General features: G+C 44.9%; 1 protein-coding gene across 2 annotated transcripts in view; it reads right to left on the bottom strand.

The window, feature by feature from the left end:
• Positions 1–18,435, bottom strand: part of slc7a11 (solute carrier family 7 member 11) — a 188,831-nt gene that overhangs the window by 133,859 nt on the left and 36,537 nt on the right. For both annotated transcript variants that reach the window (XM_078238448.1, XM_078239312.1), the window contains exon 3: positions 5,930–6,045. In XM_078238448.1, coding sequence (XP_078094574.1) covers positions 5,930–6,045 — 116 coding nt within the window. The remainder of the gene's footprint in view (positions 1–5,929; positions 6,046–18,435) is intronic.

Raw genomic sequence — 18,435 nt, 5'->3', positions numbered from 1 at the left:
TGGTATACATCCAGCCTCATTAACCCCTGTCTCCAAATCACAAATGCACAATATAGTCTACCACTGCTCAAAACTCTGACAGTTAGGAAACATGCCAGGTTCTGCAGGATCCTTTGCTTTGTGAGCCTCTGGCAAATGACCAAAGATGAGGACTTGCTCAGAGGTGGAGCATCCATGCCGTGTAACAGAGGGTCAATGTTACAATCAGTACCTTATGTTGGAATCCAAAGTACCAGATTAAAATAGGACAAGACTATGCAAGTTGGCCGTATACATTTTCAGGAACCACACAGCTGAAAAAGAAACTCGATTTGGCATTTACCCTCATGAGAAGTAACCCAATAGCCTGGAAATTTGTATACACAGCACCTGTTTTCCCCATGCACCTCATGGGCATTGTGAAGTGTGGCAGAGTGCATGATCAGCCTTCCCAGATGATAGGTGCATGCCAAATTGGAAAAGGTACCTTGGAGGTACTCAGGGCATCCTTCCAAGAAGGCCATAAGGCCCATTAGCTCTGAAAATGATAGACCTAACTCTTGTTTCAGATCCTTTAATGGATGGAGAATGGCTGCACCAGATGTCATGCATGCTGTGCTCAATTTTCTTGGCCGGAAACAGTCATGCCAAGAGTCCTAAATGAGACTGCTGGAGGCTGCCACCAAAAAGAATCAAATTAAAAAATATATATTTTCCTGTAGGATTCTCATGGCTGTATGATTTTTAAAATTCTTTCAAGGGATATGAGGGTCACTGACATAATCAGTATTTGTCGCCCATCCCTAATGGTGGTGGTGAGCTACCTTCCTGACCCTTTGCAGTCTATTTAGTGCATGTGCACCCACAGTGCTGTTTGTAAGGAAAGGTTACACTCTGTGCTGCTGCCAACCACTGCTTTCTCCCTTCCCGATCTCCTTCTTCCACGAGGAACTTACCACAGATTTAATTTCAGCATCTCCACCAACCATCTTTCTCCCTCTTAACGACTTCCTCCCCTAGCACGTGATACATTTCCAGTGAACTAATTTCTATGCCAATGCCTCTTACAAATGTTATCAGATATTGCTTTCCAAATCGCTCACGTTATATCTTGCAGCATTTTATGTTTGCTGCAGTACGTTGCCTAGCTGCAGAGGAAACCATGTTAGCTCTATTGCTGAAAGACAAAGAGATGAGTCTACATGTTACAAACCTGGGGCATAATCCTTGGGTTCATTTGGAATCATAAAGCAAGACAATAAAGTTCATCTGAAGCCTCACATGGGATTGCTACCTTGAGTGCATTTGCAAATACCTGCATTATAATGTACAGTACTCACCTATATGGTTCATCGGTAGCATGCTTGCTTCAGGCCATGCTCAACAGTGCATAATCTAGGATCGCACTTCTGTGCAACACTGAGGGAGCACTGCATTGTCAGGGGTGCCATCTTTCAGATGAGACATTAAACCAACACTGCCTGTTCCTCAGGTAAAAGATCCCACAACTCAGGACAGTCTTCCCTGCTTTCATTTGAACAATCAGTTATCTTTCAATCATCGTCGCACATCACACTTGTGAGAAAAATTCTAGCTTATGGAATGAAAGGGAAAATAGGCACTTGGATAAGAAATTGACTAAGTGACAGGAAATAGAGTAGTGATAAATGGTTGTTTTTAAGATTGGAGGAAGGTTTGTTGTGGAGTTCCCCGGGGGTCAGTATTGTGGCTCTTGCTTTTCCTGGTATATATTAATGACCTAGACTGTGGGCACGATTTCAAAATTTACAGATGATACAAAGATTAGAAACATTGTGGTGAAGACAGTCTTGAACTTCAAAAGGACATGGACATGTTGGCGGATTATGCAGACAAGTGGCAGATAAAGTTTATTAAGCTGACTGGTGGTGATTTAGCCTAAGAGTAACCACACCTCAGGCAACAGGTAAGATTTAGAAAACAGGCCTTCATGAATAACCTCAGCCAGTACAGGAATTGAACCCCGTGCCATTGGCGTTGCTCCGCATCATGAACCAGCTGTCCAGCCAACTCAGCTAACCCACTCCCACCAAAGGTAACATTGAACATGTATAACATGTGGGTTAGGCCTCATCTGGAATATCACATTCATTTCTGAGTGCCTTATTTGAAGAAGGAAGTGAAGGCAGTACAGGAGAGATTCACAACAATGATTTCAGGGGTAAAAAACTATAGTTATGAGGATAGATTGAAGCGGTTAGAATTATTTTCCTTGGGAAAAAAGAAGTCTGAGAGAAGACTTGATAGAGATATTCAAGATTCTGAGGGGTATGGACAGGATAAGTAATGAGAAACTGTTCCCAATCAAGAGAGCATCAAGTACTCAGGGACATGGTGGCACAGTGGTTAGCACTGCTGCCTCATAGCTCCAGAGACCCGGGTACAATTCCAGCCTTGTTAAGTTAAAGTTAATTTATTAGTCACAAGTAAGGCTTACATTAACACTGCAATGAAGTTACTGTAAAGTTTCCCTAGTCACCACAGTTCGGTGTCTGTTCAGGTCAATGCACCGAACCAGCACGTCTTTCAGAATGTGGGAGCAAACCGGAGCACCTGGAGGAAACCCACGCAGACACGGGGAGAACATGCAAACTCCACACAGACAGTGACCCAAGCCAGGAATCGAACCCAGGTCTCTGACGCTGTGAAGCAGCAATGCTAACCACTGTGCGTGACTGTGTGGAGTTTGCACGTTCTCCCCGTGTCTGCATGGGTTTCCTCCAAGTGCTCCCATTTCTTCCGACAGTGCAATGATGTGCAGGTTAGGTGGATTGGCCACGCTAAATTGTCCCTTCATGTCAGGGGGACTAGCAGGGTAAATACGTGGGGTTGCGTAGATAAGGCCTAGGTGGGATGGTTGTCGGTGCATGGGCCGAATGGCCTCCTTCTATAATGTAGGGATTCTATGATTCTACTAGAGGGCATTCAAAATAATGGACAAAAGGAGTAGGAGTGATGTGAGGAAGTACTTATTCACCCAGTGGGTGGTTGGATTCTGCAACAATCTTCCTGAGAGGGTGATGAAGGCAGGTTCAATCGAAGTATTCGAAAGGGAATTGGATTGCTTTCTGAAAAGAAAGAATGTGCATGGTAACAGGGATAAGGCAGGGGATTGGAACGAGGTAAAATGCTTATTCAGAGAGCAAGTGGAGATGCGATGGGTTAAATGGCCTCCTACATTGCAAAGAATCAATGATCCTGATTCTGGAACATAGATGTTCAGTCCTTTATTTCAATGCTGATTGTTGTAATTGGCTTCTGCAGTTCTTACAGCGACTAAACACAGCGGCCATTGGCTGTGATGAGTTTTGAGAGGTTGAGAGGCACAATAAATGCAAGTCTTTTCTTCTGGCATTAATATACCACTGGATTTTCACTTGTGCTGATTAGCAGGTAAAATCACTTTACTCACTGCTAATAAGTAGGTGATGATGGAAAAACCTCACAAGTGCAGTGAAACAGTCTGGAATTACTCACACATTTTGACTTTCATCTGAATGTGAAAAACACATTCATCAGTCAGAGGGCGGACGTATCCCTGGTGATATCCTACGAACGCCATCTCCAGCAACTTGATGCAGACAGGCTTTGGTGAGCTTTTTAAGTTTTCATTCTAACAGCCCTGCGTTTTTGACACTGTTGTGACGATCTGTTTTCCTCACACGAAGGGTTTGGATGTAAACAGTCCCAGACAGAGGATACAAGCTATCCCCGTGTGATATCAGAGGAGGGCCGATCTTTATCTTTTGTCTGTCCTAATTTGCTTTGCGCTGCTTTGAGGCCCAATTAAATCTCAAGTGCCAGCAACACATAATTTCCTTGTTGTAACCTCAGTTGAGTAATTACGCACACATCCAGGTGCCAACTCACATAGGTCTGGGGATGATATCACTGGTGGGACATTGCATAGAAGTGAAATTTAAAGGGATGAGCTCAATTAAAGAGGTGTACCCCAAGGGGGGTAAAAAGTATCTGCTGAGCAGTAAAATTGATTGGTGGTGTTTATCAAGGCTGAAAATACAGGAAATTAAGAAGCGGCAAGCAATGGGAAGGGCAAGGTTCCCCAAGTGCTGGCATGAGTCTGCAGGCAAGTGAGTGCATTTCAGCACCTGGCATACTCTATAGGATGGTTGCTGAAGTTGAAGTGGTGCTGTATGTGATGTTTCCCTCTGCACCGTTCCATGAGCCAGCGCTACAGCGTGCCAGCGAGGCAGTGCAACCAAGCTGCAGGCCCCAGCTGACTGTTAGTGTCTCTGTGTGTGCCAACTCTTCGCCACCTTGTAGCCACAGACGTCCTTGCAGCAGATGGCACTGCTCAGCAGCTGCTCCCTTGGCTGACCCAGACCTTGCGAAGGCAGGTGCCCATAAGCACTCCTAGGTAAGTTGGAGAAGGCCGGCAGAATGTTGGCTGACATCTCGGCGAGTGTGATCAAGCAGTTAACGCTGCTTCCCGATGACCTAATGGTGACAAGGGTCTGCTGGTACAGTCAATGGGTAAAGAATCCTATTTATATATTGCATTGAAGCACATAAGGTTCTGAGAGGGCTTGGCACTGTTGACGATGAGAGACTGTTTCTCCTGGGAGTCAAAGGTTATGGGGGGGCAGGCAGAATGTGGATTTGAGGCCACAATCAGATCAGCCATGATCTTATTGAATAGTGGAACAGGCCAAATGGCCATCTCATGCTCCAAATTATGTGTTTGTATAGTTTGAGTGTCTAGAACTAGGGGGCTTGGTCTCAGCATAACAGACCACCCATTTAGGAAAGTAAAAGGAGGAGAAATCCTTCACACAGAGGGTGCGAATCTTTGGAATTCTCTACCCCACATGAAAGGTTGAGATCGATAGATTTTTGGACTCAAGGGTTCAAGCACAAAAGTAGATTTGAAGATCAGGTATAATCTGATTGAATTGTGGAGTAGGCTCCTGAGGTCAAATGGCCTACTCTTGCTTCTTATCTTTATGTTCTCACCCTGCAGACATCTGCCAAATTGAAGTATAGTACCTCTGTAAGTACAGAGATGTGGGTGTCAGTGCGAGTGCCCTCTTGGATAGCCTAAGTTGCCTGGGATCCTTCTATACTCCCTCCACTTCCTTATGCTTATTACCAACCAATGATGCCAATAACGGGAGCTCAGGGCAAGAAAGCAGAATAGCAATCACAAAAAACATACAAAGGCTCTTGAAAACCTACCTGACAACAAGCAAAAGGCAAAAATTAAAAATACAATGAAGGCCTTTGAAAGCATGAAATAGAAATCCTTAACACCTTCGGACCTATTAAAGGTCCTCCCGTCAACAATTCCACTTGAGGTCTCTCTACTGCTCAGTTGCATTATTTTGTGTTAGGGGTTCAGGGGGTTGTGGGTGGTGGGGTGCCATCTGGCATCTGGAAGATTGAGTGAGCATTCGAACAGCGCCCTCAACTGATATCTTAATTGGCCTAATTGGCTAACCCTTGGGAAAGGAACGGAAATTAATCCCTCGCTGTTCATCTTTTACCTGCCTTTCGCCGTTGATCTTTTACCCACCCCTGGCCCAAAAACCACTTCCCTGCAAACAGGCAGGAGGCAGGAACATGGTGGCAGACTGGCACATCGACAGGGAGCGAGAAACCTGCCAGCACACAAGTTTCTATAACCTCCTCTGCCTTGGGACGAAAATTCAGCCCAATGTTTCAGAACCAATCTATCCACCTCTAACTGTCCAGTTACTATCACAGAGCAGGGGATGAAAATCAGACAATTTAAATGTATTGCTTCCTGAAGCATTGTACAACTATTTTCCATGCTATTTTAGTACACAGTAGAATGCAGTAAAATTCCCCTTTTGATATATATTAAAATAATATAATTGGAGAATGGGAAAATAAGTTATAGCTTCACTGAACACAATGTTAGAAAACTTACTGATTCCAATGGTGGTGACCATCTTGATGGCAATTTCTGGGACTCCACAGGGCATAAAAATTGGCTCCAGTATGTATTGGCCGAAAGCCAAGGATATCACAGCCGTCGCTGCAGGGCTGTACAGAAAGAGAGATACAACGGTGTTAGCTGCTACGTCCTCAGATGACATATAACCAAGAAAACACCAAAAGGTCCTTTTATTCCATAGCTTTTTCCCAGAGAAACGCTGAACAAGAGGACAATTGCAAACAATTATCAATTTCAAGGTAGCACACAGGGCAGAAACTGTGAAATCAGAGCACAGGAAGGTAGGGAACAAGAAAAGACTACTCCGCCTCTTTCATACTTTCTGCTTACTGACTGTACAACTCATATTATCATGCAGTCTATCCAATCCATCAAATCTTGTGAGTAAAGGCTCTCCAAAGATTTCTTTTTTCCCTTATGTTCACCAAGCATGTTAAATCAATCAATACAGTTGTGTTAAAAAGCCTTGTTGAAATATTGAAATCTGACTCCTTGCTTGTCATAAAGACAGACAAAAGTTTGCAAAGGGAGAGTTGAGACCGAAGCGACTGGTGAGAACAATTACACTTTGTCATGCAGAGTGTGAGGTTAAAGTAGGAAGGGGAGAAGAAGCTTAAGGTGGACAGAACCCCAATGCACATGCCGTCCCATATTGTCAATCGCCACAACAATGACTCTCCCCTTGCTTTTTGAGGATTAATACAAATAATGCACAGTGGGTACTCAAATCTTTCAAGCTTTTTAATTAACCTGCTAGCAAGGAGAACAGACATAGTGAACAGTGAATTTCACTGTGCCGTTCTGTTGATTCATACAGAAAATGTAACAGTTATAGTTCACTGTATCTTGCTTTTTGGAATTTTGTTATTGGAAGAGTCTTATTTTCATCCTGTGGCCGAGGCTGGAAACTTTAAAGTTTAAATTTAAAATTTACATCTTGTAGAATTGCACTTAGCACATCAGATGTACAAGTTTCAAGTATCATTTCAAACATTATACACGTTCAAAGGTATCCCAATGCAAGCTACTTTTTTATACAGTGCATTTACAAGCACTCATCAGAGTGGAGGACTTACTCCACTGTTTCTGTTTATTCGACACTAATATCCATCAAATATTTATTTTCAGGTGTCCACTTTTAAAGAAACAGATATGTGATAAATGCTGATAATGGAGTATCAGGCTATATCTGTGCATTTATTCCCAAATATTTAGCACAGTAACACAAGGTTTAGATTCACCGCTTATCCTGAGTACGTAAGCGCTGGCCTCACTGAGGACCTTGTTTGGCTAATAATCATTTTCCGTCACTTAACAGAGTTGTTTGTCATAACTTAATTTCCACAACTGTGGTAACTTAATTTTTCCATACCAGCATCTGCAGTTTTTAATTGCTTTTAACTAAAGTTTCACTCTATTTATTGCTTTATTTGAAGTGAGCATCCTTAATCTTGCAGAACAAAGTGAATTAAATACTTGGCTACAGCTGGAATTACAACTCAATTTCTTGCTCGTGACACCCAGCACCTTTTGTTTTACAGAGGATAGAGTGTGACGGTGGACTCAATCTCCTCTGCCTGCACCTAATCGGCACAATGTGGATGTGACCTTCCACTGCAAAAAGAAGTGACGTTGTTTGTGAGGTAGTTAGTGACTGTACCTGTCATTTATGTGAGGCGTGAGATGTAAGGTTGCAATTGCAGTGAAAGTAGGATGTGAAAATGTGTGAGAAGAAAGGTGAGTAAGTGGAATGATAGGCAATGGTTGTAGGTGAGTAATAGGAATGAGGGAGGGGCGTATTGTGAGTACTGACGATGCAGGTTTTGCAGTTGTGAGGGGAGAATAAGAAGGTAGTTTTCTTACTTGATAACTCTGGTGAGGTCAGTAGACTGTATGGCAGCCATGCTCAGGGAACTAAGCTCCCAGAAATAACCCCCCTCAGTGAACTTTTCTCTCCGGCAGTGGAGATGTTTTCTGGATGGAACTGTACCCCTCATTCCTTCTGCCCTCTGAATCAGGGCCTCTGATGTTCACTGCGCCTCTCTTGGTAGCACTCTTTCCTTTGAATGAGAAGGTTGTGAGTTCAAGCCCATTAAAGCTGATACCCCAATGCAATATGGAGGAAGTCCTGTCTTTCTGACGTGGTGTTAAACTGAGGCCCAGCTGCCATCTCTGGTGGATATGAAGGGTCCCACGACACCATTTTGAAAAACAGAAGGGTAGATATCTCTGATATCTTGGCCAAAGGTTATCCCTCAGTCAACATCATAAAAACAGATGATCTGATCATCATCGTACTGCCGTTTCTGGGAGCATACAAATTGACTGCTGTGTTTCCTATATTACAACAATAACTATTCCTCATTGGCTGCAAGTTCATTTCCAACCATGTGTGGTCATCAAATGTGCCACACGGCATGGTGGCACAGTGGTTAGCACTGCTGCCTCACAGTGCCAGGGACTCAGGTTCAATTCCAGCCTCGGGTCACTGTCTGTGTGGAGTTTGCACATTCTCCCCGTGTCTGCATGAGTTTCCTCCGAGTGTGCCGATTTCCTCCCACAGTCCAAAGATGTGCGGGTTAGGTTGATTGGCCATGCTAAATTGACCCTGGTATCAGGGGATTAGCAGGGTAAATATGTGGGGTTACAGGGATAGGACCTGGCTGGGATTGGGGTCGGTGCAGACTTGATGGGGCGATTGGCCTCCTTCTGCACTGTAGGGATTCTTTAATAAATGCGTTTTCTTTTCAAAGATGCATCAGAAAACCTGAGTGTCCTCAGGGCCACTTGCAGCCAATGTTCCATTTATGAAGTTTTCTTGACCATTATAGCCAATGTGCAACCCGCAGCCTCAATCTTTTCCAACCATTGTTCTCCCAAACCCCCACCGAACAGGCAGTGAGCTAATGAGTAATGATGACTCCATGTCTGAGTCAAACAAACAAGCATCAATTTCACATGGTCCCTTTCACCATGGGAACACTGGTATCTACTTGAGAATGTGGAAAATTGCCCAGATGTGCCCGGCACACAAAAGCAGGACAAATCCAACCCATCCAATTGCTGCCCCATCAGTCGACCCTCGATCATCAGTAAAGTGATAGAAGGGGTCTGATGAAGGGTCACCGGACTTGAAACACTGGCTCTATTCTCTCTCCACAGATGCTTTCAGACGTGCTGTATTTCTCCAGCATTTTCTGTTTTCTATCAAGTAGCACTTGCTCAGCAATAACTTGCTCACTGACGCTCAGTTTAGATTCCACCAAATTCACTCAGCTCCTGACCTCATTACAGCCTTGGTTCAAACATAGACAAAAGAACAGAACTCCCGAGGTGAGGTGAGAGTGACAGCCCTTGACATCAAGGCATCATTTGACCGAGTATGGCATCAAGGAGCCCTGGCAAAACTGGAGTCAATGGAAATCAGGGGGAAAACTCCCTCCTGATTGGAGTCATGCCTGGCACAAAGGAAGATGGTTGTGTCGGTTGGAGGTCAATCTCTCAGCTCCAGGACATCACTGCAGGAGTTCCTCAGAGCAGTGTCCTGGAACCAAGCATCTTCCTTCCATCATACGGTCAGAAGTGGGGATGTTCGTTCATTATTGCACAAGGTTCAGCACTATTCACAACGCCTCAGATACTGAAGCAGTCCATGTCCGAATGCAGTAAGTTCTGGACAATATCCAGTTTTGGGCTGAAAAGGGGCAAATAACATTTTTGCCACACAAGTGCCAGGCAATGACCATCTCCATCAAGAGAATCTAACCATTGCCCCTTGACATTCAATGGCGTTACCATCACTGAATCCATCACTAGCAACATTCTGAGATTATCATTGACCAAAACCTCAACTGGACTAGCCATATAAATGCTGTGGTGACCAGAGCAGGTCAAAGGCTAAGACTCCTGCAGTGAGTAACTCAGCTCCTGACTCCCTAAAGCCTGTCCAGTATCAATAAGGTGCAAGTCAGGAGTGTGATGTAATACTCGCCACTTTGTCTGGATGGGTGCAGCTCCAACAGCACTCAAACAGCTTGACCCCATCCAGGACAAAGCAGCCCATCCACAAACATTTGATCCCCCCATCATCACCGCCAACAATAGCAGCAGTGTGTACCATCTACACGATACACTGCAGCAACTCACCAAGGCCTCTGAGGCAACACCTTTTTTTTTGGTTTAGGAGATGTGGGCTTTGCTGGCTGGGCCAGCATTTATTGCTCATCCCTATTTGCCCTTGAACTGAGGCCATGTAAGAGAGCATTTAAGAGTCAACCACTTTGCTGTGGGCCTGGAGTCACATGTAGGACAGACCAGGCAAGGACGGCAGATTTCTTTCCCTCAAGGACATAAGTGAACCAGATGGGTTTTCTGACAATTTTCAGCCCATCATGCCTGCATCGACAACAATCCCCGTAACCCCACGTGTTTACGCTGCGAATCCCCCTACCACTAAGGGGCAATTTAGCATGGCCAATCAACCTAACCTACACATGTTTGGAGTGTGGGAGGAAACTGGAGCACCCGGAGGAAATCCATGCAGACACGGGAAGAACATGTAAACTCCAAACAGACAGTCACCCGAGGCGGGAATCGAACCCGGGTCCCTGGCGCTGTGAGGCAGCAATGCTAACTGCTGTGCCACCATCCTTCACTGTGGCTGGGTCAAAATCCTGGAACTCCCACCCTAACAGCACTGTGGGTGTACCTACACCAGAAGGACTACAGTGGTTCAGGAAGGCAGCTCACCAGCACCTAAGAGAAATTAGGGATGGGCAATAAATGTTGGCCCAGCCAGCGACTCCCACAACCCGTAAATGAATGAAAGCGGTGATTGCAATGAACCCTTTCCCACCAGCTGCCTGTTTCCCGCTGCACCCAATTTGTAAACTTATGCAATCATGTTGTTGAATATATTTCAAGGTTTTAAAAACAAAGTGTTCTAACGCAATGCTCTTACTCTGCATGGTTCCTGTAGGCGTACGTCCCCTTTGATCTGCAGCTGATTTAAATGTACAATGGTGTAGTGTAGTGTGGTACAAAGTGATTTTTAACATTATTACAAGTTTAATTAAGTCTAATGATGTTTGGGATCGTAAAAGAGATTTTGCTCTAAATTTAAAGCCCCCCCAGAATGTAAAGCCCCAGAAACGGAAAATAAATTACTGAAAAATCAGTTTGCTGGATATCTGCCACTTCTGATTTAACAAAAAAAAACCACCCCAATGATTGGTCACTTACAGCTAAATGCTGCTACAGCAAGCATGGGTTGGCATCCTCCCAGCTCTGGGTGGCCATCTCTGCAATAATATTATTGGAAATTTGAGTACTGGCTAGCGCCTGGTAACTTTGGTTAATGTTTTATGAACAAGGGTGTAACTTTCGAATAACCGGATCAAAGTGGAATGCAACTTCTTCAGTTCCCTGAGGGATTCCATGTAAACGACCTAGAATTCCACAGGCAGCCTGCCAATGCCACGTGTATCACTGATACACTGTATGCCAAACAGCCGTGAATCCTGACAACATTTTTAAAAAATTCATTCGTGAGACATGGGCGTCGTTGGCTGGCCAGCATTTATTGCCCATCCCTAGTTGCCCTTGAGAAGGTGGTGGTGAGCTGCCTTCTTGAATCGCTGCAGTCCATGTTCTGTGGGTTGACCCACAATGCCGTTAGGGAGGGAATTCCAGGATTTTGACCCAGCGAATGTGGAGGAACGGCGATGTATTTCCAAGTCAGAATGGTGAGTGGCTTGGAGGGGAACTTGCAGGTGGTGGTGTTCCCATGTATCTGCTGCCCTTGCCCTTCTAGATGGAAGTGGTCGTGGGTTTGGAAGGGTTTAAATTCATCTGTGTGTTCATTGGGAGACTGTGTCTTCTGTAGCAAAGGAAAGGGCCATAGTAAAAAGGTACTATTGTTAGCAGACTCCAGGCAGCTAAAGTGTTGCTGTTAGCTAGCTCTGTATAGCTGAGACTCAGGAGAAGTCTAAGGAGCTGTTTGATAGCTCTGTGCCGTTTGGGGTCAGGAGAAGCCCTGGTGCCATTTATTGCTTTGTGCAGCTGGGAAGATTGGAACTTTGCGAAATTCTGGGCAGTGCCAGCTCACTGAAGCTAGCCGGCTATTAAAGTGTTGACATTGTGCCAGTGAGGAGAGACTGGAACGCAGACTTGGAAATGCAGGGAATGGAATTTTGGGTGACAAGGTTGAAATCCTGGGAGGTGTGCAGTCATTGAGGCAGTCCAAGTTGGAATGGTTTTATGGGAGTTCAGAGGCTTGTCTTTCAAAAGTGAAAAGTTCGAGTCTCTTGTGAGAGAGACAGGAGTTTCAACGAGATTGGTTGACTAACAGTGTTTACTGAAGTCTTTGTAAGTTGCTGAAAAATCCATGGGATCTGCATTGATCACATCTGTCACTAATTGTATAGTATAGAGTCATAGAGGTTTATAGCATGGAAACAGGCCCTTCGGCCCAACTTGTCCATGCTGCCATTTTTTAAAAACCCCTTAGCTAATCCCAATTGCCCGCATTTGGCCCATATCCCTCTATACCCATCTTACCCATGTAACTATCTAAATGCTTTTTAAAAGACAAAATTGTACCTGCCTCTACTACTACCTCTGGCAGCTTGTTCCAGACACTCCCCACCCTCTGTGTGAAACAATTGCCCCTCTGGACACTTCTGAATCTCTCTCCTCTCACCTTAAACCTATGCCCTCTAGTTTTAGACTCCCCTACCTTTGGGAAAAGATATTGACTATCTACCTTATCTATGCTCCTCATTATTTTATAGAACTCTATAAGGTCGCCCCTCAGCCTCCTACGCTCCAGAGAAAAAAGTTCCAGTTTATCCAGCCTCTCCTTATAACTCAAACCATCAAGTCCCGGTAGCAAGCTAGTAAATCTTTTCTGCACTCTTTCTAGTTTAATAATATCCTTTCTATAATAGGGTGACCAGAGCTGCACACAGTATTCCAAGTGTGGCCTTACCAATGTCTTATACAACTTCAACAAGACGTCCCAACTCCTGTATTCAATATGTGGTGCTCAAACACCTCTCCTGTTAATGCACATGTACCTCATCTTAATCCTGAACGTTAGAACAATAGCTAGATATTGTAAATTGTTTTATCTTTCTGATCTTGTATAATTTATTTTTATTTGTTCAATACCCATGGAAGCTTGTGACTTTATTCTCTTGACAACTGTTTTGAATCTCAGCTTTGCCCACTTTCAGCTTAGAATGTTTTAGTTGCTTTGATCCTCTTTGCATCTCATCCAATGGAAGGCACTCTCACAATGTGGTGCCAAGTGGCAAAAGGTCACTGGTCACTAGCTGAGACATACCAAATCCTGGGAGTCTGGTCAACACAGTAAGAAGTCTCACAACACCAGGTTAAAGTCCAACAGGTTTATTTGGAATAACAAGCTTTTGGAGCGCTGCTCCATCTTCACCAAATCACCTGATGAAGGAGCAGCATCCGAAAGCTCGTGATTCCAAATAAACCTGTTGGACTTTAACCTGGTGTTGTGAGACTTCTTACTGTGCCCACTCCAGTCCAACGCTGGCATCTCCACATTGAGAGAAAAAGAGAGAGAGAGGAGAGAGAGAAAGAGAGAGAGAGTGAGAGAGAGACTACTGAATTTCTGTCAAAAGAGGCTCAAAAAGTGTTAAGTTAAAGGACGTGGCTGCAACAATGAATGTCATCTCTTTCACCCCCAGAACTGCAGATCAATATTACAAGAAGTTTAAAAACCCGATGATGGTCAGAATGCCACCGTCTCTTTCTTTCCTTGGTTAAAATGCCATTGGGATCCGACCAAAATGACAGGACCTCGACTATCATGTCCTCATGAGGCTCCTACTTAATCAAGTGGGCATTTCAGCCTCCACCAAGGACAGTATTTTAACACCACTGGAAGTGAGAATGGGAATGCAAATACCGCTGCCAATTTTAACTTCTGATTCCACAAGGTGAAGGGAATTAACACTCTCCCTATTTAGACTTGAATTTATTCAGCAAGCTGATCATCCAATGCTACCTAGTTACAGCTATTAAAAGAGTTTAATTTGAAATGATATGGAATTAGACAGAATTTCCGTGAAATTGGTCCATGCCAGTGTTCACCCTCCACATGATCCACCTTCCACCAATTCATCTAACCTGATCAGCATGAACCAGGGGACGGTCTGCTGTATTACAGTCATAAGGCAGGATTTTCCCATTCCTCCCACCACAGGAATCATAGCGGACGGGGGCAAACCATGCAAAGGTCCGTTGAACTCGGACGGGATTTTCCGGCCTAGGGAGGAGCGCGGCCGGAGAATCCCGCCCATGGAGCGCAGAAGGAAACCATTTGGCCTACGTGTCTGTGCTGGCCTCCTGAAGGAGCGGCTCACCGAGTGCCATTTCCCTGTCTTTTCTCCGCAGCCCTGCAAATTTTTCCTCATGCCCAGGAATTTCCTCACTGATTTTGGCAGAAATCCAATTGATGCAGTCTGTCTGGGATTTCCCAGGATTTATCTTCCCTGCAAAACAAGCTGCCTGTGACTGCCGCTGCTCACACCGTGACTCCCGTTCAATCTTCAAAGGTCCCATATCTCTGGGACAAGCTCCAGAGATGTAATCAATAGCAGCTCCTCTCCAAGAATAACGTGCCATATTAGGAAGAGCACTTCAGATATAAAAGTTTTGTACCACAGAATATCTCATCCCATCATATTTATCTTCAGGTTGCGCGTAAGAGAAATAGATGTGAAGAGAGGAGATGATTAGAGGCAACAGAGGAAGCACAGTGTACATAAGGAGTAGGGAAATGTTCACTTGTGCCATGCTTTGTTATACATAGAGATTATTTCTACATAGGAAAGGGTGTGTTTATTTATACTTGAATCAATCAGATGACAATGATTTGCACAGCCAAGTAATGGCAAACATATCTGATGTACTGGGGGCGGGGAGGGGGGTGCAGCATTGAAAACTTTGTCATTTATTTGAGTGCTAATATTTACTATTTGTAATGCATTGGATTAAGGCCATTTGCAACTCCTGAGAATTTTTAGTGTTCACAGTTTTTTTATACCACTTTCCCCAGAGCAGAAGGAGCATTAAAAAAGAAAATAAAAGAGAGTACAAAGCCAACATGTTGTCATAAAGGTAAAGGGTGGGATCAAAAAATCCAGAGAACGCTGGATGTCTAGAACTTCTATTGTGCAGAAGGAGGCCATTCGGCCCATTGAGTCTGCACTGACTACAATCCCTATTCCCTATTCCCGTAACCCCACATAGTTACCTTGTAAATCCCCCTGACACGAGAGTCAATTTAGCATGGTCAATCAACCTCGCCCCCACATCTAGGTATATACAATATTGGATAAGGAAAAAAAAGGGAGGTTTATGGTTGATACAAGGGGCTCAAAACAGTGGGTGACCTAGAGGAAGTGCAAGGGGGTACAAAAAATAAATTGGGAGAGTGAAGAGGGGGCTTGAAAAAATGCTGGTGGGTAAAATAAAGGAAAATCCCAAGGTATTTTGTATGTATATTAAAGGCAAAGGATAACCAGGGAAAGAGTAGGGCCCACTAGGGAGAAAAGTGGCAACCTGTGCGTGGAACTGAAAGATGTAAGTGAGGTATTAAATGGGTATTTTGCGTTGTGTTCATTATGGAGGTATAGAAACCAGGGAAGGGAACTGTGATGTAATTGAACAGATTAGCATTGAGAGGGAGGAGGTAGTACCAGTTTTAGTGGGCTTAAAAGTAGATAAACCCTCAAGCCCAGATGAGATGTATCGCAGGCAGCCGTGTGAGGCAAGGTAGGAGATTGCAGGGTTCCTGACGCTAATTTTCAAATTCTCTCTGGCCACAGGAGAGGTGCTAGAGGACTGGAGGACAGTTAATGTGGTACCATTATACAAGAAAGGAAATATGGAAAAATTAGACCAGTGAGTCTAACATCAGTGGTAAGGAAATTATTGGCAAAAAATTCTGATGGATAGAACAAAGAACAAAGAACAATACAGCACAGGAACAGGCCCTTCGGCCCTCCAAGCCCGCGCCTCTCCCTGGTCCAAACTAGACCATTCTTTTGTATCCCTCCATTCCCACTCCGTTCATGTGGTTATCTAGATAAATCTTAAACGTTCCCAGTGTGTCCGCCTCCACCACCTTGCCCGGCAGCGCATTCCAGGCCCCCACCACCCTCTGTGTAAAAAACGTCCTTTTGATATCCGTGTTAAACCTCCCCCCCCTCACCTTGAACCTATGACCCCTCGTGAACGTCACCACCGACCTGGGAAAAAGCTTCCCACCGTTCACCCTATCTATGCCTTTCATAATTTTATACACCTCTATTAGGTCACCCCTCATCCTCCGTCTTTCCAGTGAGAACAACCCCAGTTTACCCAATCTCTCCTCATAACTAAGCCCTTCCATACCAGGCAACATCCTGGTAAACCTCCTCTGTACTCTCTCTAAAGCCTCCACGTCCTTCTGGTAGTGTGGCGACCAGAACTGGGCGCAGTATTCCAAATGCGGCCGAACCAACGTTCTATACAACTGCAACATCAGACCCCAACTTTTATACTGTATGCCCCGTCCTATAAAGGCAAGCACGCCATATGCCTTCTTCACTACCTTCTCCACCTGTGACGTCACCTTCAAGGATCTGTGGACTTGCACACCCAGGTCCCACTGCGTATCTACACCCTTTATGGTTCTGCCATTTATCGTAAAACTCCCCCGTACGTTAGTTCTACCAAAATGCATCACTTCGCATTTATCTGGATTGAACTCCATCTGCCATTTCTTTGCCCAAATTTCCAGCCTATCTATATCCTTCTGTAGCCTCTGACAATGTTCCTCGCTATCTGCAAGTCCAGCCATTTTCGTGTCGTCCGCAAACTTACTGATCACCCCAGTTACACCTTCTTCCAGATCGTTTATATAAATCACAAACAGCAGAGGTCCCAATACAGAGCCCTGCGGAACACCACGAGTCACAGGCATCCAGCCGGAAAAAGACCCTTCCACTACCACCCTCTGTCTTCTGTGACCAAGCCAGTTCTCCACCCATCTAGCCACCTCCCACTTTATCCAACGAGATCCAACCTTTTGCACCAACCTACCATAGAATTAATCTTCACTTAGAGGGGCAAGGATAGTCAGCATGGCTTTGTCAAGGGGAGATCATGTCTAACTATTTGATTTAATTTTTTGAGGAGGTCACTAAGGGCAGAGGGCAGTGCAGTTGTTGTAGGTTACACGGAATTTGGTATGGCTTTTGACAAGGTCCCACATGGAAGACTGATCAAGAAGGTAAGAGTCGATGGGATCCAGAGCAATTTGGAAAATTGGATCCACAATTGGCTTAGTGGCAGAAGACAGAGAGTGGTGGTCAAAGATTGTTTTTGTGACTGGAAGCCTGTGTCCAGTGGTGTACCACAGGGATCTCAGCTGGGTCCCTTGCTGTTTGATGATCTAGATGTGAATGTGGGGCTTGTAATCACAGATGGCATGAACATGCGTGGTGGAAATAGTGAGGAGGAAAGCTTTAGATTACAGGACGATATAGAGGAGCTGGTCAGATCGGCAGAACAGTGGCCAATGGAATTTAACCCAGAAAAGTGTGAGGTGATGCATCTTCCCAGGACTAACAAGGCAAGGGACCACATCATGAATAGTAGGATGCTAGGAAGTACAGAGGATCAGAGGAATCTTGAGGTGTGTGTCCAAAGATCCCTGACAGCAGCAGGACAGGTAGATAAGGTGATTCAGAATGGGATACTTGGCTTTATTAGCTGAGGCACAGAATAGAAGAGCAGGGAGGTTATGATGGAGCTGTGTAACATGCTCATTAGGCCACAGCTAGAGTATTGTGTGCAGTTCTGGTCACCACACTATAGAAAAGGCGGCACGGTAGCACAGTGGTTAGCACTGCTGCTTCACAGCTCCAGGGTCCCGGGTTCGATTCCCAGCTCGGGTCACTGTCTGTGTGGAGTTTGCACATTCTCCTCGTGTTTGCGTGGGTTTCCTCCGGGTGCTCCGGTTTCCTCCCACAGTCCAAAGATGTGCGGGTTAGGTTGATTGGCCAGGTTAAAAATTGCCCCTTAGAGTCCTGAGATGCGTAGGTTAGAGGGATTAGCGGGTAAATATGTGGGGGTAGGATCCCCTGGGTGGGATTGTGGTCGGTGCAGACTCGATGGGCCGAATGGCCTCCTTCTGCACTGTAGGGTTTCTATGAATTCTATGAAGATGCAATTGCACTAGAAAGGTTGCAGAGCAGATTCACCAGGGTGTTCCATGGACTGGAACGTTTCAACAATGAAGAGAGGCTGATTAGCCTGGGATTATTTTCCTTACAGCAGAAAAGGCTGAGAGAGGGACCTGATTGAGGTGTACAAAATCATGAAGGACATAGGTAGATAGGAAGGAACTTTTCCCCTTAGTACAGGGGCCAATAACCAGGGGGCATAGATTTAAG

This window comes from Mustelus asterias, chromosome 1 (assembly GCF_964213995.1).
Source record: "Mustelus asterias chromosome 1, sMusAst1.hap1.1, whole genome shotgun sequence".
NCBI classification, from domain to species: domain Eukaryota; kingdom Metazoa; phylum Chordata; class Chondrichthyes; order Carcharhiniformes; family Triakidae; genus Mustelus; species Mustelus asterias.
Note: the sequence above shows the minus strand (reverse complement) of the source record. Positions and strands in the feature narration are given on the sequence as shown.